Raw genomic sequence first — 25,696 nt, 5'->3', positions numbered from 1 at the left:
GACCGATCATCGCCTAGGCCTAGAGAGTAAGAAGGCGTGGAAGGATAAACTTGCTATTTATCCGGACAGGAGCGAGAGGAGGTGCTGGTGCTGAAAGTTTACGGGGTTGAAGCCTTTCTACTTTGGGAAGTCTAGTGCGAGATGGGCGACCGTGTGAGGCTCAGCGTTGACAGAGCAGTATCCGTAGTTACGGTTCAATCGGGTGGCAATGGAAGGGCGTCAGCAACGGCCCACCCGCCAGAATGTCGAATCAAGAGCAGGGGCAAGTGCCGTATTTCCAGGTGAGGCGTACACGACCCGCCCATGCCGCCTAGGCATTGGCAGGTGTAGGGCCACCCTCCGATCGCCGTAACACTGTTCCGACCGGAGGCTGACTTGGCCATTTCTATCGCATGCACGCCTTCTCGCAGTTTTCTGCCACGTTCCAACGGTCCGGGTACATTTCAGTCCTTGCTCTGGTAACATGGATGGAATAATCCAATTCGGAACCACCGAAGATGGCTTCGACTCTGCCCCGCGACGAAGTCGACGCAGCAAGGGGTGCTTGACGTGCCGCAAGCGCAAAGTGAAGTGCGGTATGTGTAGATTTATACCACGATGACACTCTTTGCCACCGTGCCGCATTACCCCGTATCCATCTCCGCGACTGCAGATCCAGATCTGTTCAACTTGTGCATGGGCCAAAGGCTGACTAGATCTGCTCAGATGAGGCTCGACCAATATGTGAGCGCTGTCGCAATGGTTTTCATAATTGTTTAGGTTATGATGAGCCGCGCATATTTGTCCATTCAGGTCCGGGCTTCGCGAGTCGTAAGGGCTCACCATCTACTGGCTTACACTCCTCCTCCGTTGTCGCCAAGCCCCAGGAGACGCAAGCCATCTCAACGTACGCCGCCACGTCGTCGGCAACCTTATCGAACTCGTACATGTCGTCTGGATTTTCAGCTTTCAATTTGATAACTAGATCGAGTATACCACCGATCATGAAGCTGGATGGTTTCCGTGACGGCATAGTCATTTCTCATCTGCTTTTGAAGTTCCAGGCTATCGTGGAGGGCAATACACCTGGATCTACGGATGCGCCTACTTTTGCGGGCATATTTTTAGCAGGAGACCGTCAGTCGACAGCTTACACTTCGGGCCTCAGCGTAGCAGAGGCACTTTTTGGGCGCATGCATTTCGATGAAGCTCTGATTCAGCATTCGGCCGTATTATATGGGCGGGGACTAAAGCGATTGCAAAGTGATCTCCAGAATATGGAAAAGGAGGAAATTGGGGCTCGCTCATACATGAATCTTTGGAGTTCTACCTTTCTTGGCATCTACGAGATGATGACGGCGTCGACACCAATGAGCTGGTTGGAGCACTCTCGAGGCCTCTCTGCCTTGGTAAGGGACTTTTCAACACCGGTGACGATTTGCGATGCTAATAAATTGACCAATAGACAGAATCACTCGGTCCTAATGCTTTCCAGGGAATGTCTGCTCGGCGACTATTCTACTCCAACCGACTCTTTATTGTCTGTGATTCTCCTTTCGCTACGCGACTTCTGATTAACATGGCATAGGCTACTGCCGCTATTGCGACCAAGAAACGCACGTTTCTGGAAAGACACGATTGGAAAGTGGTGCCATGGGCGGAGTTGGAACCCCTTCCGAAACCCGTCACTATCCTACTGCAGGACATCTTTTGCGACATTCCTGGCTTCATGGAAGATGCTAGACGATTAACGGCACTTTCATCTTCGAACCACGCGGAGCAAAAGCAGGACCTCAGACTGCTGCGTAACAAAATCGTCAACGCATACATGGAAACAGATTTTCTTCGCTGGAGCTGGGAGGATGAATATCCGAATGTCTGCTGGGAAGTCCCAGTGACGCCAGCTTTGAAGGATGCGGCGGGCGAGTCCAATCCCCTGCCATTTGCGACCGTGCTTCACTTCTCCAATTTCGATCGCGCCACTGACGCAATATACTTCAATGTGATACGGCTCCTGTTGTGGGAGCTCACAGATGACGTTGGACTATCGCCTGACACCGTACTGGGGGCTACCAGCGGCAACAAGTCGGGTCCATTCCCAAATGCGCTTCTCCCTCCGGGGCGAGGAAACACCAATGACTTTGCTCTGGAAATTTGCCGCACCGTGCAATATTTGGTACAAGGCGACACCGATAGCCTGGGCACGCTGGTCCTGATGTTTCCGCTTCGCGTGGCCTCTCACCACCTGCAAAACTATCCCGATGTTTTACAATGGCTCCGCTGGGTACTTTCGAAGCTCACAGCAAAAAAAGGGTTCAAATTGGGCGAGTATGTCATGGAGATAACGTCAGCCAAATAAATCAGAGACTCAAACAGATCATATAGTTTGTCGATGTATTGTGACAAAAAGCAACTGCAGTGTTGACCACCGATTGGCATCCCTTCTGTGAGCTGATCCTATTATTCTTCGTCTTTCCCATAAATGTCGCAAGTGAGAGCGGTGTTGACCGAGCCACTTATCATACATCCAACGGAATCAGCTATCACAAATTGTCATGTCTTGATATCTGCACGTAGTGTCCGAGAGTCTTCACTATTTCTATTCGTACTTCCTCCAGCTCTGTCGAAGCACGAAGGCACCGCCCCCACAAGCCCATCATGCGACGAGAAACATACTTATGACGTATTCGCTAGAGCCTGCTGAAATTTTAGTTCGATTCTTAGCCTCCTGGCTTTAAGAGCAAGGGTAGTGCTGATCTATGCAAAAACTGACAGCAGATAACAAAAATATGTGGTCTTTAACTCCACGTGTTTCATGCAAGTCAAACACCCTATCAGCTAAGGATAGCATGCACGCGGTCGATTCTTTTTTAGCCTCAATTCTAGTGCCACTTGATTAATGGCGGTGCCCACAGAGTCTATGCATGCCGGTGTCCGCGCCATTTAGGGCGCCTGCCGAGCCCTTCTACAATTGCCCCGCCCCTGTCTCAAAGAGCCTTTTACATCAGTCGACTGATTTTCTGATTTTCTGATGGTGTTCTAATCTACCACAGGGTATTGAGTGACTGCCAATGGGATGGCGAACCGCCTGTGTGACGGACTAATGGCTCCACATGCGCCGGCCTCAGCCGCGGAAGTGGTGTGATGATTGCAGCGTGCATCACTCTATTTCTGCGCCACCCGTCTTGCCATCCGATTCAACCAATCGAGGACGCCGTTTACGACAGCGACTCCAATCTCGTTGCTAGTATAAGAACGAGTGCGCAACGCTCGCATGCGAAGGAACTGATTGCGCTTCACTAGGTCCGTATTCAATGCCAAGATGCACGGCACAAGAACATTGGTTGGGAGAGCGCAGTGGCAGAGGCTTTATTACGGGTAGGACTCGCTGTGTCGCCAAGAGAACCGCAGGGTATTTGGTTGGCCAGGGCGACCAGGTGACATTATTCAAGTATCGCATACACGGTCTGTGACATTGTGTGAGGCCTGCAAAATGTGACCAAGAAAAGCAACAATTCGCCACACCACCTACCCTATCCTGTAGAACCAATATTCATCAGCACCCAGGTGTGGAATCATTTCTACACTCGTATATATGTCCTGTCGACGTGAGTGTGCCGTTTTCCCGAGTCTCGCTTACAATCGCGTAGTGCTGATTTGAGGAATCAATTCCAGCCGTGTTCCGTACGGCTTCTGGGGAATCAAGGGTCTAAACGCATAGTCTATTCTAGTCTTTGCATTTTTTATGCAGTAGCCAATAACGTGCGTCCCATATGGCTACAGCCTAGATTAATCAGCGGGTCGGTGGCGTCAACGGGACCTGATCCCTCCTGCACGGGAGGTTAATTTCTGTCGTTCTGTTGTGGCTACTCTTCCTCGCCCAGAGCACCGTTGCGGCCGATGGCCGAGCATTACTGGTAAATGTATGAAGTACCTCGCTGGACGGTGGCCAAGCACACCGATCCACAGCAATGCTACAGGCACAGAGCACAAGTGTGATATCCGTTGTGATAGTCTTGGTTGATCACAGTTCCCTTGTGAACTCGCACGAAGTTTACATGCACGAATACAGGAGCAGCGTTTGACACGCCTTGGAATAATGGTGATGCTCTCATTAACAAGCAGTTCCCCTCCTTGACCTGGCCCTGTGGCAGCCTCTGGATGGGGATTTTATTCTTCTGCCTGATTCCAGATCCAGCAGTGGGGATCTTACCAGCCACGCCCGCAGAGGGGCCGTTGGGAGCTGCCGCACGGAACCAGGACGCAGCTTTTCGAAGAAGAAAATTATGTTAACATTGAGCCGGACACTGACTTGTTTTAGGGTGTTTGCCCGCCAGAGGCTCCCATTGCCCCATGCACGATAAGCAGTAGTGACTGCCGCTGAATTTCACATCCTTGGCTACGGAGATGGCTGCTATTTCTGGCTTTAGCGCCCTGAAAGTGTGATATCGCGCACATGCAGCTCTGTACACGACCACCTTTCTAGGTTGGTGGAGTCATGTTTTGGTCTGCAGGGTGCTGTGTGGGATGCCGATGCTGCAGGGTCATTTGGAATCCCCTCTCAACAGAGTCATTGCGGGCGCACACAGCAATCCATGTACCCATCAGCCCATCCGTAGATGCATTAAACCGGGTTTCTTCTGCTGTCGAGTCGGAGTATATAGAATCATGCTGCCCACCAGACTGGGGCATTCTGTTGAGTATTGAAGGCAACTGTACGACCGTCAATTGATATAGGTTGTCTCTACAACTCCGCTATCTGCAATGCCATCCCCCAGTCTTTTGGCGCTCGCAGTGAGCGTGCTGCCGCTCACGACTGCAGTATCCTGCCCATACATCCAAGGAAATCAGGCACACGATGCTGTTCCCGTATACCACCCTGAAGCCATCGTCGAGGGCCGTGCGAGCCCTGATGGGCCCGACTTTGGACGATGCCCGCAAAAGAGCAAGGTGGCTGGCGGTGGTACACGAAGCACCGATTTTTGGCCCTGTGAGCTCAACTTGGGAGTTCTTCGCCAGAATGCCGACAAGACGAGCCCACTCGATGCAGACTTCGACTACGCTTCTGCCTTTACCAAGGTCGACGGTAAGCAACTGCGCAAATACTGAACTAATGCGAGCGCTGCTAATCTAACTCAATTCTTCCAAAATAGTCGCGCAACTCAAGAAAGACCTGACCAAGCTGCAGACGGACTCTCAGAAATTTTGGCCTGCGGATTTTGGAAACTATGGCCCTTTTTGGATTCGTCTCTCTTGGCACAATGCTGGTACCTATCGCATGATAGATGGTCGTGGCGGAGCCGGGATGGGCCAGCAGCGCTTTGCCCCCCTCAATAGCTGGCCAGACAATGCGAGTCTGGACAAAGCCCGTCGACTCTTGTGGCCGATCAAACAAAAGTATGGGAGCGGACTGTCCTGGGCCGATCTCTTCGTTTATGCCGGCAACGTCGGTATGGAGAACATGGGTTTTCCGACCTATGGATTCGCGTTCGGTCGCGTCGACACATGGCAGTCGGATGAAGGCATCTACTGGGGCAGCGAGCAAGAATTCTTCCCCAGCAAGAAAAGTAGCGCGGACCGCTACAACGCCAGTACCGACATCAACGAACGCGCCGATAAGCTAGAGAGCCCCTTGGCGGCCTCCAATCTTGGTAAGTTGAGAAAGGAAACTGGCTAGTCAGCAAGATGTACTCACAGCCTTCCTAGGCCTAATCTATGTGAACCCCGAGGGCCCTGATGGTACCCCAGACCCCAAGGCTTCTGCCAAAGATATCCGCATGACTTTTGGACGCATGGGCATGGACGATGAGGAGACTGTCGCTCTTATTGCTGGCGGCCATGCCTTTGGCAAGACACATGGCGCCGTTTCTGGCGACAACATTGGGTCAGAACCCAATGCCGCTCCTCTCGAGCAGCAAGGTCTCGGCTGGAAGAACAGCTTCAAGTCTGGTGTTGGCAACTACAGCTATACCAGTGGTCTGGAGGTGATCTGGTCGCGTACCCCAACTAAGTGGGCAAATGGTAGGTTTTCGTCACCATAACCCGCCTGCTATCCTTCCGACACTAATGACTAGCAGATTTCATCTTCTCCCTTCTGAGCCATAATTGGACTATCGTTACGAGCCCTGGCGGTGCTAAGCAGTGGGAGGCCACTGGTGCTAACGCTTCTTACCCCGATCCATTCGATCCGCACAAATTCCACAAGCCTACCATGCTGACGAGCGACCTTGCCCTCCGATACGATCCCACTTACAAAAACATTTCAGAGACATTTCTCCACGATTTTGAGTATTTCACAGAAAAGTTTGCTCTTGCCTGGTACAAGCTTCTTCACCGTGACATGGGCCCACTGGCACGCTATCTGGGTCCTGAAATCCCTCAAAAAGCTCCTCTTATCTGGCAGGACCCTCTTCCTGTTGCAAGTGAGCATACTATTGATGATGCTGATGTGACGCAGCTCAAGAAAGAGATCCTGTCAGCCTCTGGATTGAACATTTCCAACCTGGTAACTACTGCTTGGGGCTCAGCCTCGACCTTCCGTATCTCCGACAAGAGAGGCGGCGCCAACGGCGCCCGAATCGCTTTGAAACCCCAGAGCAGCTTCGCCGTCAACAACCCCGATCGTCTGAAGACTGTCGTCAGCGCTGTAAGTACATTTCACTGCATTTTCACGCATTACCCCAGAAGCTAATGCTCAGAAACCTCAGCTGCAAGGAGTCATGGAAAAGTTCAACTCAAACAACAAGAACAAGCAGGTCTCTCTCGCTGATCTCATTGTTCTTGGTGGCACAGCTGCTGTCGAAAAGGCCGCCACTGACGCTGGTTTCAACGTCACCGTTCCCTTCACTCCCGGTCGTGTTGATGCAACTCAGAACCAAACTGACGAGAAATCTTTCTCTTTCCGTAAGTATGATCATTCTGTCTAGCCTACGTCTCTCTAACAGTTCTATAGTTGAACCCCAGGCCGATGGATTCCGCAATTATGGCAAGGGCACTAGCCGCGCTCTTACTGAAGAGTTGCTTGTTGACAAGGCCGCTCTCCTGACTTTGAGCCCACCTGAGCTGACTGTTCTCGTTGGTGGACTTCGTGCCCTCGATGCCAATTTTGATGGTTCGAAGCATGGTATTCTAACCGACTGCCCGGGCAAACTCACCAACGACTATTTTGTGCAACTCCTTGACATTTCGAACACATGGACACCAGTGGCGAACAGCAACGAGGAGCTTTATGAGTCAAAGGATAGCGAAAGTGGAAAGTTGAAGTACACGGCAACTCGTGCGGATCTCATTTTCAGCTCCCATCCTGAGCTTCGCGCCGTGGCTGAAGTATATGCCTCCAGTGATGCGAAGCAGAAGTTCGCAAATGACTTCATCAAGGCTTGGAACAAGGTCATGGAGCTCGACCGCTATGATATCAAGGGCCGCAAGCAGAACAACGTGCAATAATGAACTCTCTACCGTCATGGCTGGGAACTTGCCACATATCGATTTTTTCTTTCTTTATCCGTGACATTGATAGAACGAGATGCCACGTCAATCCTTGAGAATTGTACATAGGTTGCGTTGTTTTGACGCCCATGGGCGAATGCTTTCTACTTGCGCCATCTGAAATCTGGATGCCTCCAGTCCAACGTGTGGATATCTCGCACATCAAGATCTTCTGGCTCTGTTGCCTGTCGGCGATCTCGTCGCTTATTATCGTATTCGATCCAATAATAAAGGCCCGTCGCAATGACGATCATCGCAGCCTGCGCAGCCAAGTTTAGCCCGTTCCCAATTCTGTAATTCGGAGAGTCAGAGGGCACATACGCCCACGCCGACACCAAGCCGCCAATGTTGCAGCCCATGACATTGACAGCGATGGCTGCAGTCCTGGCTGTGTCTGAAGCAACATTTGCCGCAACGTGAGAGTTGGTCAGTGCTCCGTAGGTGAAGATACCCAGAAACGGCAGGAAGGTCGCCCCATAGCGAACATGCTGATTAGTTGTTGCCAAAAACATGACGTATCCAACAACAGTCAACGGCGCGCAGAAAATCATGAAGACACCGCGGCGCTGCGATTTCCAACTCCAGAAGCTGGTTAGCGCACAGGCTATCGCGCCGACAAAGTAAGGCGGGACAGTCAGAAGCTGCTGTACGCGGACAGATTTCTCCGGGAAAATCGTTTTGACAATAGTTGGAAGAAAAAAGGAGACACCGTAGACTGTGATACTGTTGAGCAGGAAAATGGTTGAAGTGGTAAGAACCACAGGGTTAAAAATTCCCAGTCGCACTTTAGCCCAGCTGAGGCTCGAGTCCGATTCCTCAGTCACATATCTTTCCGCATCCAGTCTCGCCTTGGCCAGGAGCTTTTCTTCCGCGGAAAGCCAGATCGCGGTTTCCGGTCGGTCAGGGAGAGCGAAAAAGCAAATAAAGCCCAGCACACAAGAAGCCAAACCTGTCCACAGAGTCAGGGAGAAAAAGAAACGGGCGCAGAAGAGTCATGCAAACCTTCGATTACGAAAATCAACCGCCAAGAATGTAAGCTGCCAAGATGTGGTATCGACAGAATGGCAGACGCAAGAAGACCTCCAAAGGCTCCTGCAAGCGATGCTGAAATGATGAAGAGCGATACGCGAAAAGTCAGTTCGCTGTGTGTGTACCAGCGCGACAGAAAATAGACAAGTGCTGGCATGATACCAGCCTCAAAAATGCCAAGCACAAACCTAACGCCGCACAAGGCTGAGAAAGACTGAACCAATCCGGTGCAAATAGTGAGAACCCCAAACCCAAGAATGGCACCGGGAAGAAACCATCCGGGTCCAATGCATTTGCATAGGAGGTTCGCAGGAATCTCGAACAAAATGTAAGAAATGAAGAAAATAGACAGTGAGATATTCAGGTCAAAGCCATGCATATCCAAGTCTTTCAGAAGGCCAGCAATGGCAGCATTGCCTAGTGTATCGTTGGATTTCGATCGAGTTTAACGGATTGGCATATAACTTACCAATATTGGATCGATCAATGAATGCCAGCACTGGAAATCGTGTTTAGTGAATGGAATACGACGTATATTGGGTGCGGTCCGTACAATAAATGAGGCTAACAAGAGGGATGAGAAAAATATCCATCTTCAGGCGCATCCTGGCCTCGCCGGCGGCTGCATTAATAGGGTAGGAGCTGTGGCGGAGGGTTAGCATTCACTCCACCCGCTTTGACTAATCTAAGGACAAACTTGCCGCTGTGCATCATTATCATTGCTCTCGTCAGAGCACTGAACACTCTGTTGAAGATCATCTTTCTTCGCCGACATTGTGCGTGTTGCAGCTACAAGAAAGCGACAGGCGTCAAGTATACCAACAGCTACCACAGGTGGTGATGATGGTCTTGTCTGCCAGCTTAATGCAAAAAAGTTTGGGGAACGAAATATAGTTGAGTAATTTTAAAAATGCCGTCACAGATAAAGATGCATCTTTTGTTATGCAGGTGCCCTAGTCAGCGTAACATCAAGCAGCATTGCCGGATTTTCCGCCCCGCCCTCCTGATAAGTGGTAAGCGTCGGCATTCGTGTGCACTAGCCGCTGGCGCCACGTCGGGTCAAGGCAATTGATTTCAAGGGAGCCGACCGCTTCGGGATTGTTGGTAGTTGAAAACTAGATGCATAGGCTTCACCACTCAAACAGCCAATTAGACGAGACTCTGTTCTATGTGTTCGACCAAGTTGTAGAGTCTAACCAAGCTGTAGAGTCCAACTATTATAGCGTTTCTCTGGAATGTCACCATTCACTGGCTTAACGTGCGTTATCAGCGCATCCTTGCTGAATGCTGATCAATTAAGCTTTGAAGCGTAACTATATTAGCGAAGAGGCTAAAGAGGCGATTCGAAACTTTCAATGGGTTAGTCCAAGCGACGCTCGGGGGGGTATCATGCACCATAAATGCATTCTATCGGTCGGAATAGAACCACTTCTGATCCGCTCCGGGGCCTTTCCGCCTGGTGCCGTATTGTCGGGAATCCCCCCGCCCACACGATTTGGTGTTCAAAATGTGTGAATTGCAGACTACTTGAACTGCTACTCGTTTGTAATGCTCAAATTGATAACATACCGCACTCTATCTTGTTATAAGCCTGCTGAAAAGTTTATTAAAATACTTAATTTAATTTATATTAATTTAATTTATTATTTAACTATTTAAGTTTATATTAATATATTAATCTAAAAGTAAGTATTTATTTTTATATTAAAATATAAGGTATTTTTAGCTTTTTATTATAATATATAATAGTATTATTAAGCTTTAAAAATTTACTATTTAAATTATAATAACCTATTTTTTATTATTAAGTTATTTTATTTTTACTTTTCTAACCTAATTAAAGCTTCTAATAATTATTTTTTTTATAATAAAGCCTATTAAAAATATAGTCTTATTAAAGTTATAAATATTAGACTTTATAATACTATATTTTATAATTATATTTTCTAAAAATATAAACTAATTATAAATAATAGTTAGATCTTTATATTTAACTTTTTAATAATTATATTTTTATTAAAAATATATAATAAATTCTAATTATTATTATATAAGGTTTTTTATCTAATATACGTTAATATATTTACTATTATATTTAGCTAATAGTTAGTTTATTATATCTTTTATATTTATATATTAAAAGGGAAGTCTTTATAAATCTAACTAAAAAATATATTTTATTATAACTCTTTTTTTTTAAATTAGTAAGTCTTTTTAAATTAGATATAAAGTTATATTATATAATTTAGCTATTATATTAGTTATAAATAGTTATTTAAAATATATTATAGATTTATATAGCTTTTTTATAACTTAGTTTTAAATCTTTTTTAAAAGCTTAAAAGGTAAGAATAATACTTACCTTTTTTAAAGAGATTTCTATAAATTATTATTAAGTAATAAAAGTGCTAAAATAAAGGGTGCTAAAAACTAGGTAGAGTGGGCGACTTACTTATCTAGGCGACTTACTTATTAATTATATTATACTAGTACTAAAGGCCTATTAATTACTCTTTTAGCTAAAAATAGGTGTTTTTAATATCTATAACTATAATAAAGATTTTATTAGGATTTATATTAACTAACTTATATTTAAAGGGTTTAATAAGCTTTATTTTTACTTTAAGCTTTAATACTTAACTTACTTAAAGGTAAATTTAAGTTTATTAGATATTAAATTACTTTTTAATCTTCTACTATATTAGTTAGATTATATACTAATTAGTTAAATAGCTTATATTAGCTTAAAGAAAGTAGTAAAACTACTATCTTTATATAAGTGTTTTAATCTTTAAAAGACTAATATTAAGTGCCTTTTTTAGCTTTATAGATACTATTATTAGTATTATTAGTAGACTTTTAGCTATTAATAAGCTTATTAATAGCTTTAATATACTAACTAGCTATAAGCTAGTTACCTTTTATCTTATAAGAATATTCTTTTTAGATATTCTAGTCTTTTTAGTAATTATATAATACTAAAAAAAATTCACTTTCTAAAAGATAATAAGTTATTATCTATTAGCTATTTTCCTAACTCCTTTTTATAACTAACTTTAATAAAACTAAAAACTATAAATTAAAAGGTTAAAGTATATAAAAGCTATTAGTTAGTAGAAATAAAAGGAATATATTATAAAGATAATATTTATAAATAAACTTAAATATATAGTAACTATTATAACTATTAATAATAAAAAGGTATTAGTTATTATTATTAATTAGATTTATCTTTAATATAAAAATTATCTTAAACTAATATATTATAATAATATTATATATCTAATTTTAATTTATTACTTTAAGAAACCACTTTTTAAAGAGCTTTAATTCTTTTAGAAACTACTATTATTAAATATTCTTTCTATTAAATAGTACTTATTATAATACTAGATAACACACTTAATATATATATACTATACTACCCTTATATTATAACTATAAAAGCCTAATACTTTATAGTAGGTAGTAGAATTTTAACCTTTTTTTACCTTAATATAATATATTTCTAAAATACTATAATTAATTAATTATAAAGCCCTAAATTTACAGGCAGGAATTGCCCTTCTAGGTATTCTCTTTTAACCTATAATAATAACTTATTATTAAGGCCCCTATTATAACGTGTAAGACGCGAATTTAACCTATATAGAGTAACTTAACCTAAATTAACTTAATTCTTAAAGATCATAATTAATTACTTAAAAGCGCCTTTTATTATATAAGAAAACACAGTTCTAGTAATGTAGGTTAGGGATGGAGGTGGCTGGGAATTACTGGCCCGAAAGTGGGAATGGCCCGAAAGTGGGAATGGCCCGAAAGTGGGTTGCCAACGTTAGGGATAGGCGGAAGTTTACGCGTGAAAGGAACCTCGCAATTGCCAAAAGGACATGGCGCAGCGAATGTATATGTACACATGTCGAGTTGATAAGCCCCAAAAAGGTTGTTTTGCTTTGCAATCTTACAGCGGCCTGGCTCTCACTGCGTTCCTGCGCTGTGTTCGTTCTCTGGTCGCGTGCGTCCAATGACGGTCCAGCGCCTGTCGCATCAGCAGCCTCGGCACTAGTTATAATGAGAAAATCTCCGCTCCGGGGTATAGCTGCAAGCTAAAGATCGGGTCAACCCCGCGCCATCGACCCAAACTCATTTCTTACAGAACTCACCTAAAGTCAAGAACATGGCAGGAAGCAATATTTTTCTCGCGGCACTTGCTGCACTGGCGGTGGCGGTGTTTACTGGCCATATCAATGTAGGCAGCATCTACCGGACCATACGCATCACAGGTGTCCTGAGGACGGATGTATGCACTATCTCGACCGATGGGCTGCAAGCCGTCCAAATACCGGATACGCCGCATTGCGAAGATCTCCATCACCATTTAGCTAGCGATCTGCTCTTTGCGGCTTGCGAGGGCTCACTTGAAGCTAGACACTCCTGGTTCCCACCTCTCACGATATTTGATGACGCAAGCAAAGCAGCGCAGGCTCCAGGAACCATTACAGTCATTGATCCCAAGGTGCGTTTCCGTTTCGTCATGCACACAGCTACGTTAACACCCCCACAAGAACCGAAAGGCAAAGCCTCTCCGACTGGAAGGCTTCTCTGGCCCATTCGTCACGCACGGCATCGACATCATTGATGACCCCAAGACGGAGCCCGGCAAGGCGATCTTTATCTTTGCAGTCAACCATCGGCCCAACGAGGCCCAAGATCAGCTGGCACCGAAAGCTGACTCGGTGATTGAGCTGTTCCACCATACCATCGGCGCGGATACCGCCCGGCATATTCGCACTATCAAGCACGACTTGATACAAATGCCGAATGACATCCTGGCATTGACTCCCACGTCTTTCCTCGTCACAAACGACCACTTCTACCGCGAGGGTCTGATGCGGGTCATAGAAGATGTCTACTCTGGCGCCACATGGTCTAACACCATCTACGTGGAATTCGAGATCGACAAGACCGAGAAGGACGAGACAGCTCAAGTCGGGGCAAATGTGGCCCTCACAGGGTTGCACAACAATAATGGTCTTGGACGGGGCAGGACACCGGAGGAGGTTGTACTCGTCAGCGCTGCGAGCGGCGAAGTCTACTTTGCCAAGCTCAAGAGAACTGCTGGCCAAGCCACACTCGAAATTACCGATCAGTTCCAGGCCGATTCAACCTTGGACAACCCTTCCTATTTTGTAGACCCATACGCGAACCGCACCTTTGACGCCAGCGGGTTCGTTCTCGCCGGCCTTTCCAAAGGCGTCAACCTCGCGCATAATAGCAAGCTTGTCGATGCTAGAGACGGAGTAATGGTTTGGCACCTGCAGGATCGCTCTCAAGATAAGACGGAAGGGAGCAAAGGTACGTGGGAGGCACGGCTACTGCTACATGACAATGCGGATTATATTAGGACCGCGAGTGCTGCAGTTCTCGTTCCTACTGACCCTGCCCGAAGCAATGGTCAGCGGCAGGCCTGGCTCTTCGTCACTGGCTTCATGTCGAAGAACATGCTAGCGGTGAAAATCGGACTGTAGCACCCAAACGGGAAGGTGTGAATCCATCGCTGGTGGCGGGTCGCATGCACACAATCCATGTCATCTGACGGAGCCTCGAGCGAGGCGTGCGAGGAAAGGGGTTTCTCACTAGGGTGTCGCACCACATGGCTGCCCTAACGACATGACCTCTGGAATGGATAATAACTAACAAGTACTAGTAGAAGAGTTGATGAACAGACAAACAGAGTACGGAGTACTCCGCACCAAATTTGAACAGTAGCTTGCCATGTGTCCCTTTTCAGCCAGTGAAAGCGTCTCACCAGTAGCGTGACATGCTCCTTTGATCCTCCACCACCAACGACTGGCTGAGATCGAGAGGGGCTTTCTCGGCCAAATACCCCTGCACGCCACGCTAGGCTTGGATAGGCTCGGCCCTTTCGTCGCACGATACAAGAGTCAGCACACCAGTCGAATCCGGGTGGTCAGCCCGCAGCCGGGGACACTGTCCTGGCCACTATACATAATGAACCGTAGGGACCTTGGATGTAAGATAGGTGGCACCTGTACAATAATTTGTCCTGGCTTCATCGATACAGTATTGCACAATGAAGGCTGCTGCTGTTCTGGCTGTTGCTCTATCCGGCGTCGCATTTGCGGCACCAGAAATCTACGCGACCGACAAGAGCGAGCCATTCAAGGATTTGTCCAACCTCAAATACAACAACGGCCTGCCCATCGCAGATGCTGCTGCGGATATCGAGCGCCGAGAGGCTTCGAAGCCAGTCAAGGATAACCGGAATCTCCACTACAACACCAACAACAAGATGCCAATTGCCATGGCCAGCCCAGAGCGCCGTGGAACCATAATGAACCGTCGCGAGGCTTCGAAGCCTATCAAAGACAACCGCAACCTGCACTACAACGCCGCCAACAAGATGCCCATCGCCATGGCTTCGCCTGAGCGCCGCGAAGTTCCGGTCGAGCGTCGCGAGGCTTCGAAGCCTATCAAAGACAACCGCAACTTGCACTACAATGCCAACAACAAGATGCCTATTGCGGAAAGTGACTGAACATCACGGCACAGTTACGACAGCCTTCTAGATAGGCGGAGCCTACACCTCGAGCTGCACGAGCTCGTCACTGATTAGAGGTAGACATATGGCATCTGACTTTGTATATATCTCAGATTCATCAGGTACATATTACATATCGCAATGTATATATTAAACGAAGCGTAGTTATTCACTTGCCATTGGTGAACTTACTTGTGTAATGCGGGCTGCACTGCGTTGCAGCCCGGCGGCGCAGTGGTAGGGACCCGCCTCCGTCGGCAACGAGCTCGCCTATATGTACACCACCGTGGGCAGCAACCCAATACCGACTCCTTGAGCGCCAGCGTTGTGCAAAGGCAACACCAGACATGCATAAATGTCGCATTCTTGACTTCAGCAGATAAGACATCATAGTGTAACCATATTACCCTTCAGCGCGGACAATAGACCCATTGGTGTGGTCTGCAAGTAGACATCCGTCACTGTAGTGGCGAGATTGTACCAGTAACTAGGTAGCGAGTGCATGACATGATCATATAGCCACAATGCCTAACTATCGCTTTTGCGGGGTGTTCAGCCTACCGAGCTAGAGCCTCGGCAACTATCTCCATCGCCAGGGTTTATTATAGCTACAAAGGTCGCCGCAACTACTTCGTATTCTCCCGAACCTATTTTTATTTTTGCTACACCGTAAACCAATCCGCCAATACACTTCAACTGCATCATGGCGCCAGACCCCAAACTTGAGCTCAGCCAGCATATCCCCTGGAGCGAACCCGCCTGGTATTCTTCGCTTCGGTCTCCATACTACAATGAGAGCCATCGCCGACTGCGGGATAATGTCCGAAAATACATAGACGAAAACGTGCTCCCGCACTCGTTTGAGTGGGAGGAAAAGGGAGAAGCACCCGTGGCGGCTTCTAAAGCTTGGCTGAAATCGGGCATTGGCCTGGATGACATACCAGTTCAGTATCGTCCAGCGAGCGTGCCTAGCCTGTCTGGATTGCCTCCGGGCCAACTCGATGCATTTCACATGCTCATCATTGCAGACGAAACCTCGAGGATCGAAGGCGGTGTTGGCATTGCATTGGGAGGAGCGTCTTCCATCGGCGCGCCACCGATCATTCATTTTGGTACCGAGGAGCAAAAGTCCAAGTGGCTGCCAGGGCTATTTACCAAGGAAACAAGTTTCTGTCTCGGCATCACAGAGCCGACAGGAGGCTCCGATGTTGCGCAATTGAGGACCACCGCTGAAAAGACTGCTGATGGCAAATTCTACATTGTCAATGGTGTCAAGAAGTGGATTACTGGCTCGCCTTGGGCCAGCCACATGACGACGGCAGTGAGGACCGGCGGCGAAGGCGCGCGCGGCATATCTGTCATCGTGATACCGATGGATGCGCCCGGTATCACTGTCGACAAGATACAGAACAGCGGGCAAAATGCAGGAGGCGCATCGTTTGTGGATCTCGACAATGTCAAGGTACCTGTTGAAAATCTGATTGGCGAGGAAAATCAAGGCTTCTCCATCATCATGCGCAATTTCAATCGGGAGCGTTTCCTTCTCGCCGTCCAGTGCAATCGCAAGAGCCGCACATGCTTGGCCCTGGCATTCCAGTACGCCATGCAGCGAGAAACTTTTGGAAAGCCGCTGATGCAGTACCAAGTCATCAGGAGAAAGCTCACCGAGGTGGCGCATCGAGTTGAGGCGCATTGGGCATGGATGGAGCAGCTGGCATACCATATTGGAACCTCCCCCGAGGGATGGCAGAGCCCGGATGTCGCTGGTCGACTTGCCCTCCTCAAAGTCCAGGGAGGCCAGATGGTGGAGCTCGCCGCCCGCGAAGCTCAGCAGATTTTTGGCGGTGCTGGATATCAGCGCAGCGGGCCAGGGGCCACCGTGGAGCAAATCAGTCGCGACTTGCGCATGCTGGTAAGTTCCGACATGTAAAGACACAATGCACCAGAGAACATTGACTAACTTTGTATCGCAGGTGGTTGGCGGCGGAAGCGAAGAAATCATGGCCGATTTGGCCATGCGACAGGAGCTCATGATGGCAAAGGCCAAGCTAAAACTGTAAAAGCAAGAAGCTTCAGTGTATCATAAAATATATCAAAAGGACAAGGGTTATTCGGCCCGTGTGTAGTAATAAAGCCTCGAAGGTACGAAATATTGCATTCTCCTTTGTCTACAGGGCGTGTCTCTTGTCTTACACCTCCTCGGTCACCACGCATCGCAAAGGAAGACACACCGCCAACAGTGGGAAATTGTCTCAGGAAAACTGGGATAGAAGAAAATAATGCCTCATTGACTTAGTTTTCTCCGCCCGTGGCACAATGATGCTACATCCTAGCTCTCAGTGTCAAAGTCTGTTCTCTGGCGCCCCAAGATTTCCCTGCATTGACCGGCGGCGCTGCCCCAGATTTCCTCCGCCCCAGAGCTCGTTGACCCCGCGCCTGCCCAACTTTCCTGGTAGAGTTCCGAGAGTCCGGCGCTGTGCCTTGTGCGAAAGTTCTTGGTCGAAAGCATCCCAAAATAGCCCGATTTTCTTCTTTTAAAGCAGAATAATGGAATAGCAAACGAAGGCCATCATGAAAGCGACACGATGGGATTTGTCACGGGACGACACAGACAAGAGCTGATCAATGTCCAACCCTGATGAGGCCGTAAAGTAAGCAGGGCAAAGAAGAAAGAGAACTAGAAAACAACACGACGAGATTGCTTCGACGGACCCGTAGGTTATTGGGAAACTGGCTAGGCATTGTGATGGCATTCCAGTCAAAGCGGACAACCAGGATGGCTTGTAAAACACCTTGGTAGCCTGTGTCTCGAATGTCGGAATGTCACCTTAGAGACTTTTTCTTTCTCGGCGAGGTTTTTCAAGTATAAATAGTTATGATAAGTCCGTCTTGATACAAGTTGCATGATTAGATTCAATCACTTCTGTTAACCGCCAGACTCAACACCGAAACTTTCACCATTGCAACTCTTCAGCATGAAGTTCTCCACCAACGCTGTTCTCTGCCTTTTTACCGCCAGCGCTTATGCTACTGCCATCGATCCGAGAGATCTGGCTACCGTGAAACAGGTTCTAGCCACTGTTCAAAGCGGCATTGACGCTCTCACCAGTGCTGCCCAGGGCTTCGACGGAAGCATCCAGCCGGTCGTCGACTCGTCCAACAAGCTCGTCGACTCTATCAACGCTGGCACCAACGCCATCAAGGCGCTCGACATTCTCAAATCTGGTGATGCTTTCGGCCTCCTGTCCCCTGTCAAGGAGCTTCAACAGCACGCACAGTCTCTCGATGATGAGTTCAAGGCTCGCGTTTCCACCATTGAGCAGGCCAAGGGTTGCGCCACCAGCCGCACACAACTCGACAAGATTGCTACCGCCGCCAAATCTCTCATCGACACCCTTGTTTCCAAGGTCCCAACCGTTCTCCAGAGTGTCGCCAAAGACCAGGCGAACAAGATAAACGGTGTCCTTGCTGATGCCCAGGCTAATCTTGCCGCGGACAAGTGCGTTGATGCTTAAGCCGGGGACGCACGAGTACCAATACCGGAGGGTACCAGGGTTTAACGGGTTCAACAATCATGTCTTAAAATACATAGCGCAGGTACAAACACATATTGACAATAGATCCATTTCAATTCGAATAGCGGAGCCCGCAAGACCAACTAAGAATTGTTTTTAACAGTGGCTCTTAGTCGCTCAGCGATATCATATGCACCGCCTCCGCACCCAAACATGGTCTGCACATCATGCACAAGAAGCTCAGGTTTTTCATATGCAGCAAAATGGCCACCTTCCTCGTGACGTTTCTGGAACACGACTGGACCAAGTGTCTTACAAAACGACAGGGGTATCGGGGAAATATCGCGGGGGAAAGATGAGATACCAAGCGGCACAGGTATGTACGCCATCGACTTTTTCGCATCGGCATTCTTGGCATGCCTCGCCTCGTAGTAAATCTGAGCGCTCGCTGCCGGGCCAGCCTTGGAAAACTGATAAATGGAGACCCAGGTAAGAATCTCATCGTCTGTCCACGGATATTCGTCTGTCCAATCCTTTAGTTTTTCGTAGATCCATGCCAACAGCCCCACGGGCGAGTCAGCGAGGGAGTAACCCATCGTCAGGGGCTTGGTGCTCTGTTCTGCGAAATAGCCTGATCCTTCTTTCAAATACCAACCTAGCCGTGATAGACCATCTGTCTCCTGTTTTGTGAACCAGCCCAGCAGCTTGTACAGACCAAACCACCCTGCTGTTGCGACCGAAGGATGGATCATTTGCATATTGACATGCGACGCTAGGCAGTGATCGGGAAACTGTGCGGCAACAGATCGGGTGATAAAAAATCCCCAGTCGCCGCCTTGGGTAACTGTATCTCGCCTCAATTAGCTGGAATTAATGACGTGATGTTGGCAGAAGGCGACTCGCCATATTTGTTGTAGCCGAGATTCAGCATGACCTTGTGTATCGCCTGAGCATACTGAGACACACTAAACCCTTCGCCAGTGACCTTGTCTGAGAAGCCATAATTAGGCAAAGAGGGAGCGACAACGTGAAAAGATGGTCCGTCTTTGGGATTTGTCAAACGCGGCAGTATTTTAACAACTTCCAGAAAGCTTCCAGGCCCTGCACGTAAAAGTTAGTCTGGAAAATGGTATATCCACGATAGTGAGACAAACAGCCATGGGAAAATAGAAGAGGGATGCTGTCTTCTCGACTAGCGCGCTGATGTATGAAATGAATATCGAGGTCCCCGAAACCATCGACAGTCACGGTTGTGGTAAACTGAGGCAACTTGTTCAGCTCTGCCTCTTGTGCCCGCCAATCGAAGCCATTCTCCCAGTACTCGGCGAGTCGCTTGATCTCGGATCGAGATGCGCCATATTTGTCAATATCTGAAAAATCAACCTCCTCGGGAAAAGTTGCGAGGGCAAGTTTCTTGTGCAATGTCTCCAAGTTCCGCTCCGAAATTGCGATTTTAAAAGGTCGGACGTCGCTGCGCACCATTACAGCGATTGGGCTGGTAGGGATTCGAATTGACTGTTCAATCAGCTGAGATAATTGACACAATTCCAACAATATTATTGACTGGGCACACAAAGTTTCATCGATCTGCAGGTGCACAGGAGTCTATTGATTGAGCTGATGCCTGGGTGTATGCGCGCGAAAAGCCGGGCTTTATGAATGTGCGCCGAGCGACCGGCGTGTTGCGTTTTTCCCGCTCCGTCTGTCACCTCGGCGCCTCGGGTAAACAAGTCCTGAGGAGTGGTACAAATAATGGCTGCTTTTTTTGGTGTCCAGCTTGCAAGCAAAATGCGCAAAACGGTGCGTATGCCTCTTTGCTCAATTCATGGATGCTTGATGAGGGTGATGGGATGAAGCGAGGGCAGAAGGACAAAGCTGGAACCTGGACGGCATTGTCGGCTGCTGTGATTAGCTGGCTACATTGAAGATTCCGCTCTCTGTTGGGGACCTTGCAGCTAGTTCATTGCCAACACTGTGACTCTATTACTAACGTTAGCTAACTTAGTTAGCCTGCAGCGCGTTTCAATCCTATCCCAACTCGTACGAGATGGAAATTGAGCCTATTTTCACGAAACTTATCCGCATAGCGCTGCGTATTAGCGCAACCTGGGACTTATGTTGCCGATTGACTAGAAATGGAAGGGCCGAACAGTTGATGTCCCCGGATGTCCTGATCTAGGGGGCCGTTGCCAGCGTCTAAGATTCCAGAGTAAGCAACATCCACTCTAAAATCGGCGAGTGCTTCATGGAGACATACTTTACCCGGCGACTTTCTTGTCAGAAGATCGTCCACTTTTCGAAATTTCAGCTATAAAAGCATCGAACGGAGCATGTTTCTTGTAGTAATGTCTTTGCAAGATCACCATTTCCCATCTCTTACAAATCTGTGACAGCGTGCTTTCAGATCACTTACGAATCGGAACGATGGTCCAAGGTGGAGCACCACAAGCCGTCCCAAGCGGTAACAGGAGGGACTTCAACAAGCTGTTTTCGCTGCTCTTTGTGATTTTTGCTTTGGTGTGCATTTTCCAGCCCGTTTCCGCCGAAAGCACTGAAAGCGAAAGCATCCGAGCCAACTGCGGACGCTATCCAAAGGCCCAGTACGATGTCGTCATTTACGGTTGTACCACTGCTGGTATCGTTGCGGGCATTCAAGTGCATCGTATGAACCGAACTTTTGCGCTCGTTTGCCCAGAGAGCCACTTGGGTGGAATGACTACCTCTGGTCTCGGCTGGACTGACTCGAAGCATGGCAAATCCATCGGAGGCATTGCAAGGGAATTTTATGGAAAGATTTATTCCTACTACCAGTCCAACAGCGCTTGGAACAGAGAGACAAGACAGCACTACAAAGATCGCAAAATCACGGCTCAGCCCGGCCCGGCAATTGACGAACAGGGCAAGGTGCAATGGACATTCGAGCCGCATGTTGCGGAGAGAATTCTGGAGGACTGGATGAAGGCTGGGAAAATCGAGATTCATCGCGACGACCCCATAAATCGTTCCAAGGGTAGCGTCACTCTAAAGAACAACCAGATCGCCTCCTTTTCAACAAAATCCGGAAAAACATGGACAGGGTCAATTTTCATCGATGCTAGCTACGAAGGCGACTTGATGGCTGCTGCAGGGATCCCCTTCCGAATTGGAAGTGAAGGTCAGAGTGACTTCGGAGAGTCGCTCGCTGGCATCCAAATTCAAGAAAAGTCGTCATACTGGAAGTTGGATCCGTACGTCAAAAAAGGTGACCCAAACAGCGGACTACTGCGGGGAATTGAGCGTGTCATACCGGCCAGCCACAAGAAGAATGGTGCCTCAGATGTCGGTCGTCTACAACCGTTCAATTATCGTCTCAGCCTCACGCAGCAGAAAGACAACCAAGTCCGATTCTTCAAACCGGAAGGATACGATGAAAAAGACCACGAGCTGCTTCTTCGCTTTATCGAAGCTAGTACTCATACGGACTTTTTCACGCAGCAACTGATGCCCAATCTCAAGACGGACTCAAACTCTAAAGACGCCGTGAGCACAGACTTAATGGGCGGGAACTACAACCACGAACAGGGTACCACGTATCTAGACGTATCTGACGCAGAACGCACTGCAATAGTGCACAAGCACAAGGTCTACACCCAGGGCTTCTTTTGGACGCTGGCAAACCACCCCCGGGTGCCAAAGTCGATCCGTGATTCCGTGGGGCGGTTTGGATATGCCAAGGACGAATGGGTGAGTAACAACAACTGGCCATATGAGCTGTACGTCCGCGAAGGAAGGCGCATGAAGGCTGCGTACATCATGAAGCAAAGCGATGTTCAGAGTCCCAAGAAGTTGGATGACACCATCGTCGGCCTTGGCTCTTACACGCTCGACGTGCATGAGATGGAGCGACTGGTCATTGACAACCAAGTCTACAATGAAGGACTCGTTCACACGCCGATTGCCAAACCCTTTCCTATCTGGTATAACAGCCTTGTTCCAGAGAAGGGTGGAATAAGCAATTTTGTCAACCCAATTACCATGGGCAGCACACATGTTGCCTTCGCGAGTCTGAGGATGGAGCCGACTTACATGATCATGGCGCAAAGCGGAGCGACCGCCGCTGTGCATGCGCTGGAGCAGTGCGTCGCCGTGCAGGATGTTGACCGCAAAAGATTGAGTGCGAAACTGAATCAGGATCACCAAATACTTAGCTAGTAGACTTTTTTTTTGCAAGACTGAGACTTCTCCCGAAACAGCAACGTCTGCATTCCGGCAGCTACACCATACTGGCAGCGTGGGTACTTGAGAGCACTTGTTTCATTTTAGTAATAAGACCTAGCTTCTCCGAACCGCGGTTTTATTGGCCGTCCTACCAGATGTGAACTTGTCTCGTCAGTCTCAGTAAAGTCAGTCTCTCCGTTGCCCGAGCATACTCGCGAAAGCGTAAACTTCTTGCCATATAGCGATTATGCTCTGCGCGATGACACCTGCCGCTCGGCTAGTTTCTTGTAGACTTGGGCGGCAGCCACCCTGGCTTTCTTGCCCCAGAGCAGAAGCACCACTGGCAGGAGAAGAACTAAGAAACAAAAACAAACAATCACAATGTTGACGTTGCGAGCGCCTATTTTCTCGATCCATGGCGTGAGACCGAACAGAATGCCAATTGAAGCAGCGTTACGTACGAACACAACTCCAACCATGGCGGAGCCGAGAATCTACAACGCAGACCAGTTAGAAAGATGATGAAAGAGAACGTCCTAGAATATTGGCCTACCTCATGATAACTGTCCATGGCGTAAGATAAAGCTGCATCGTTGATCACGTTTAGGCCGAAGCCGAACAACCCTAGTCCGACCGCGATTAATGGCCAAGGACCACCCTAGCAACGCACATAGATAGTCAGCTTCACGTTCACATTGCCAAGCAAACCGGTTCACTCACATAGCTTATGGTTAGCCCGGCCATTAAGATACCCGCTGGGCAAACAATCGCCATGGGCAATGCTAACCACAGACGCATCTCGGGCTCATAGATACCTCGGTTACGTCTTGAGAGCCAGAGAATCAGAAAGTCGTTACCATAGCCGCCAAACGCCAGCGCCGGAATCGAAGTCACAAAGAGAGCAAGATTCATCAGGCCAACGGAGGACGCAGAGAAGTTGTAGGGCGGCTCGAACAAATAAACGGACATGATGGATGTGGTGACTGCAAGTGCGATGGAGAGAGTCCCGAACGTGACCGCGGCGTATGCTATTGCGGCAAACTTGAACAACGGAACCAAAGGCCGATAGAAGTCTTTCCACATTGCGCCATCCGTTTTGGTGACCAGGGTAAGTCGCTGAAGATAGGACTTTTGGCGAGGTGTCTCGTTGTGGTGGCAATTTTCGGTATCGCTCCCGAATTCTGCGAGATGCGTCGTCATTTGTTCAGATGACCCGGTGGCTACGTGATAGGGAGTGGCGACAGAGTACTTCGATTCTTCGAAAAAGAAGATGACTAGAACGAGGTTGATTGCAAACAAGATAACGCACCACCACCACATCCATCTCCAGCCTTGACCATCGACGACGTACCCAGAAGCCACAGGTCCAAGCGTCCCGCCAGTGCTCTGGGCAAACAGGAACCATCCGTTCATTGCAGCATGCTGGTGCACGAAGAACACGTCGGCGATGGTAATTTGCGCAATAATTTCGCTGATTGCGCCGCCAAAGCCCGATAGGAGATTGCCTGCGATCATGTCGCCCTCGTTTCGTGTCAGCGCGAGGAGAATGCAAGAGCCCAGTTGTACGACGGAACTGAAGATGTAGACAGGCCGCCTGCCATATTTGTAAACAAAGGGGATCAGGAAGATGCAGCCGCAAGCTAGACCGAGATAGTTGTAGGCCACGGTTTCATTCAAAAAGGCGACTGAGAAGTTGAGCTCTTGTTGATAGGCTTGCCACGCGGCGCCACCGAGATCTAATTCAACGAAAGTAAGAAACACGTAGAAATTCACGAGGATAAAGTGGACGGTTTTTCTTCGAGCCGACCAATTTAAAGGATCGTCTGGGTCTGCGGTCGGTAGGGGATGTAGCTTTGGTGCTGAGGTAGACTGGCCAGCTTTGCCGTTGAGGACAATCAGTATTTGACTTTTGGGAGGGAAAAATAATACGAGGAGATATAGCAAACACACACCTTCCTCTAATATGATGGTACCAGGTGCCCAAAATGACGGGCCCTCGTCAATGCTCAGGTCTGAGTGATGCATGGCAACGCGCTACAACGGATTCGAGCTCGTGCGACACAAATTCTTGGCAGTTTCGGAGAAAATCCAGCCTTGTTGGTATAAAATGGAAGCTTTGGTGAGATTGAAATGGCCTTCCTCTGGCTTCAGCTTCAGCTATATATGCAGCCTGATAGATGAGCCGGGCCGCCGCACACCGAGTGGACCGCAGCCCGTGATCGAATCTGACCACCACTATACAATAGGAGACCAGAATCCAGTGACGAGCGGAATATCATTTAGCCGGCATATACTACATGATCGTGAGGAGAGCAACGCTCTGTTCCGAGACATTACAGACGCAAGGCTGGTGGGTGGGCAGCTGAGTTGTGTGGCTGTAGAGATTTAGTGTGGTTGGTTGGTGGCCCGGCGGCAGATTAAGGATCCTCGAACAGAGTCAGGTATCGGCACTGCGCCAGCAAGCTTTTTTATGGCTTTCAGATGGGCCAACGCTTGTTTGCGCCACACCTGGTCAGACGACGTTGCCACGTTTGGGATGCAGCGGCCTGGCCACAATCCATGCCTCACATTTGCAGGTGTAGGTAGACGCCTTTCTTGGATCGCTCTCGACAGTACTACCGGCGCAGGAGTAATGAGAATAGATTTGGCATAAGGAGAGACAACTGCCGCTTGATTCTCCAGGAACCGATACATACGCGACTAAGTGCGCGGACTCGCTCAGCTGGGAGAGTTTTGACTACGAGACAGCCCGCTGCCACAACGCTCCGGTACACAGCGTCTTGGTTGCTGGAGATCGGTCATCTTTGTCAGAGCTGCGATTAATGGAAAGCAGTAACGTGCCGATCGAGGACTTTTTCTCCGTCGCGTCGACCGCGGCCTGTGCACAAACCGCGGCGGCTAGATCCGGATTCGGAGAGCACTACAA

At 48.3% G+C, this 25,696-nt stretch overlaps 10 protein-coding genes across 13 annotated transcripts; 7 read left to right on the top strand and 3 right to left on the bottom strand.

Annotated features, from left to right (window-relative positions):
* Positions 1–463: 463 nt before the first annotated feature.
* LMH87_008513 (uncharacterized protein) lies at positions 464–2,404 on the top strand (the record flags this gene model as incomplete). Of its 2 annotated transcripts, XM_056201694.1 has the most annotated exons (6): positions 464–575; positions 706–723; positions 793–1,388; positions 1,445–1,519; positions 1,568–2,307; positions 2,365–2,404. In XM_056201694.1, the coding sequence occupies 6 exons, from the start codon at positions 464–466 to the stop codon at positions 2,402–2,404; spliced, it is 1,581 nt and encodes a 526-aa protein (XP_056056331.1). The 2 variants fall into 2 exon arrangements, with proteins under 2 accessions (XP_056056331.1, XP_056056332.1); XM_056201695.1 differs by lacking the exon at positions 2,365–2,404 and having other exon boundaries at positions 1,568–2,338.
* Positions 2,405–4,743: 2,339 nt separating this feature from the next.
* On the top strand, positions 4,744–7,425 carry LMH87_008512 (uncharacterized protein; the record flags this gene model as incomplete). Its single annotated transcript, XM_056201693.1, has 6 exons — positions 4,744–5,065; positions 5,133–5,630; positions 5,686–6,000; positions 6,057–6,625; positions 6,687–6,882; positions 6,932–7,425. The coding sequence occupies 6 exons, from the start codon at positions 4,744–4,746 to the stop codon at positions 7,423–7,425; spliced, it is 2,394 nt and encodes a 797-aa protein (XP_056056330.1).
* Positions 7,426–7,571: 146 nt separating this feature from the next.
* On the bottom strand, positions 7,572–9,271 carry LMH87_008511 (uncharacterized protein; the record flags this gene model as incomplete). Its single annotated transcript, XM_056201691.1, has 5 exons — positions 7,572–8,416; positions 8,470–8,913; positions 8,966–8,995; positions 9,050–9,138; positions 9,198–9,271. The coding sequence occupies 5 exons, from the start codon at positions 9,269–9,271 to the stop codon at positions 7,572–7,574; spliced, it is 1,482 nt and encodes a 493-aa protein (XP_056056329.1).
* Positions 9,272–12,673: 3,402 nt separating this feature from the next.
* LMH87_008510 (uncharacterized protein) lies at positions 12,674–14,265 on the top strand (the record flags this gene model as incomplete). 3 transcript variants are annotated; one of them, XM_056201689.1, is made up of 3 exons in its annotated part: positions 12,674–13,012; positions 13,062–13,851; positions 14,207–14,265. In XM_056201689.1, 3 exons carry the CDS (start codon positions 12,674–12,676, stop codon positions 14,263–14,265), a joined length of 1,188 nt encoding a protein of 395 aa, XP_056056327.1. The 3 variants fall into 3 exon arrangements, with proteins under 3 accessions (XP_056056327.1, XP_056056326.1, XP_056056328.1); XM_056201688.1 differs by having other exon boundaries at positions 14,204–14,265; XM_056201690.1 differs by lacking the exon at positions 14,207–14,265 and having other exon boundaries at positions 13,062–14,024.
* A 325-nt stretch (positions 14,266–14,590) lies between these two features.
* Positions 14,591–15,055, top strand: LMH87_008509 (uncharacterized protein; the record flags this gene model as incomplete). The annotated part of the gene is made up of 1 exon (XM_056201687.1): positions 14,591–15,055. The coding sequence occupies one exon, from the start codon at positions 14,591–14,593 to the stop codon at positions 15,053–15,055; it is 465 nt and encodes a 154-aa protein (XP_056056325.1).
* Positions 15,056–15,761: 706 nt separating this feature from the next.
* Positions 15,762–17,118, top strand: LMH87_008508 (uncharacterized protein; the record flags this gene model as incomplete). Its single annotated transcript, XM_056201686.1, has 2 exons — positions 15,762–16,970; positions 17,032–17,118. The coding sequence occupies 2 exons, from the start codon at positions 15,762–15,764 to the stop codon at positions 17,116–17,118; spliced, it is 1,296 nt and encodes a 431-aa protein (XP_056056324.1).
* A 915-nt stretch (positions 17,119–18,033) lies between these two features.
* Positions 18,034–18,573, top strand: LMH87_008507 (uncharacterized protein; the record flags this gene model as incomplete). The annotated part of the gene is made up of 1 exon (XM_056201685.1): positions 18,034–18,573. The coding sequence occupies one exon, from the start codon at positions 18,034–18,036 to the stop codon at positions 18,571–18,573; it is 540 nt and encodes a 179-aa protein (XP_056056323.1).
* Positions 18,574–18,716: 143 nt separating this feature from the next.
* Positions 18,717–20,055, bottom strand: LMH87_008506 (uncharacterized protein; the record flags this gene model as incomplete). Its single annotated transcript, XM_056201684.1, has 3 exons — positions 18,717–19,417; positions 19,477–19,674; positions 19,728–20,055. 3 exons carry the CDS (start codon positions 20,053–20,055, stop codon positions 18,717–18,719), a joined length of 1,227 nt encoding a protein of 408 aa, XP_056056322.1.
* Positions 20,056–20,997: 942 nt separating this feature from the next.
* On the top strand, positions 20,998–22,764 carry LMH87_008505 (uncharacterized protein; the record flags this gene model as incomplete). The annotated part of the gene is made up of 1 exon (XM_056201683.1): positions 20,998–22,764. The coding sequence occupies one exon, from the start codon at positions 20,998–21,000 to the stop codon at positions 22,762–22,764; it is 1,767 nt and encodes a 588-aa protein (XP_056056321.1).
* A 251-nt stretch (positions 22,765–23,015) lies between these two features.
* On the bottom strand, positions 23,016–24,795 carry LMH87_008504 (uncharacterized protein; the record flags this gene model as incomplete). Its single annotated transcript, XM_056201682.1, has 6 exons — positions 23,016–23,079; positions 23,151–23,170; positions 23,232–23,264; positions 23,324–23,428; positions 23,491–24,647; positions 24,723–24,795. 6 exons carry the CDS (start codon positions 24,793–24,795, stop codon positions 23,016–23,018), a joined length of 1,452 nt encoding a protein of 483 aa, XP_056056320.1.
* Positions 24,796–25,696: the final 901 nt, after the last annotated feature.

The sequence above is a fragment of the Akanthomyces muscarius genome (genome assembly GCF_028009165.1).
Source record: "Akanthomyces muscarius strain Ve6 chromosome Unknown contig_18, whole genome shotgun sequence".
NCBI classification, from domain to species: domain Eukaryota; kingdom Fungi; phylum Ascomycota; class Sordariomycetes; order Hypocreales; family Cordycipitaceae; genus Akanthomyces; species Akanthomyces muscarius.
This window is presented reverse-complemented; position numbering and strand designations above follow the sequence as displayed.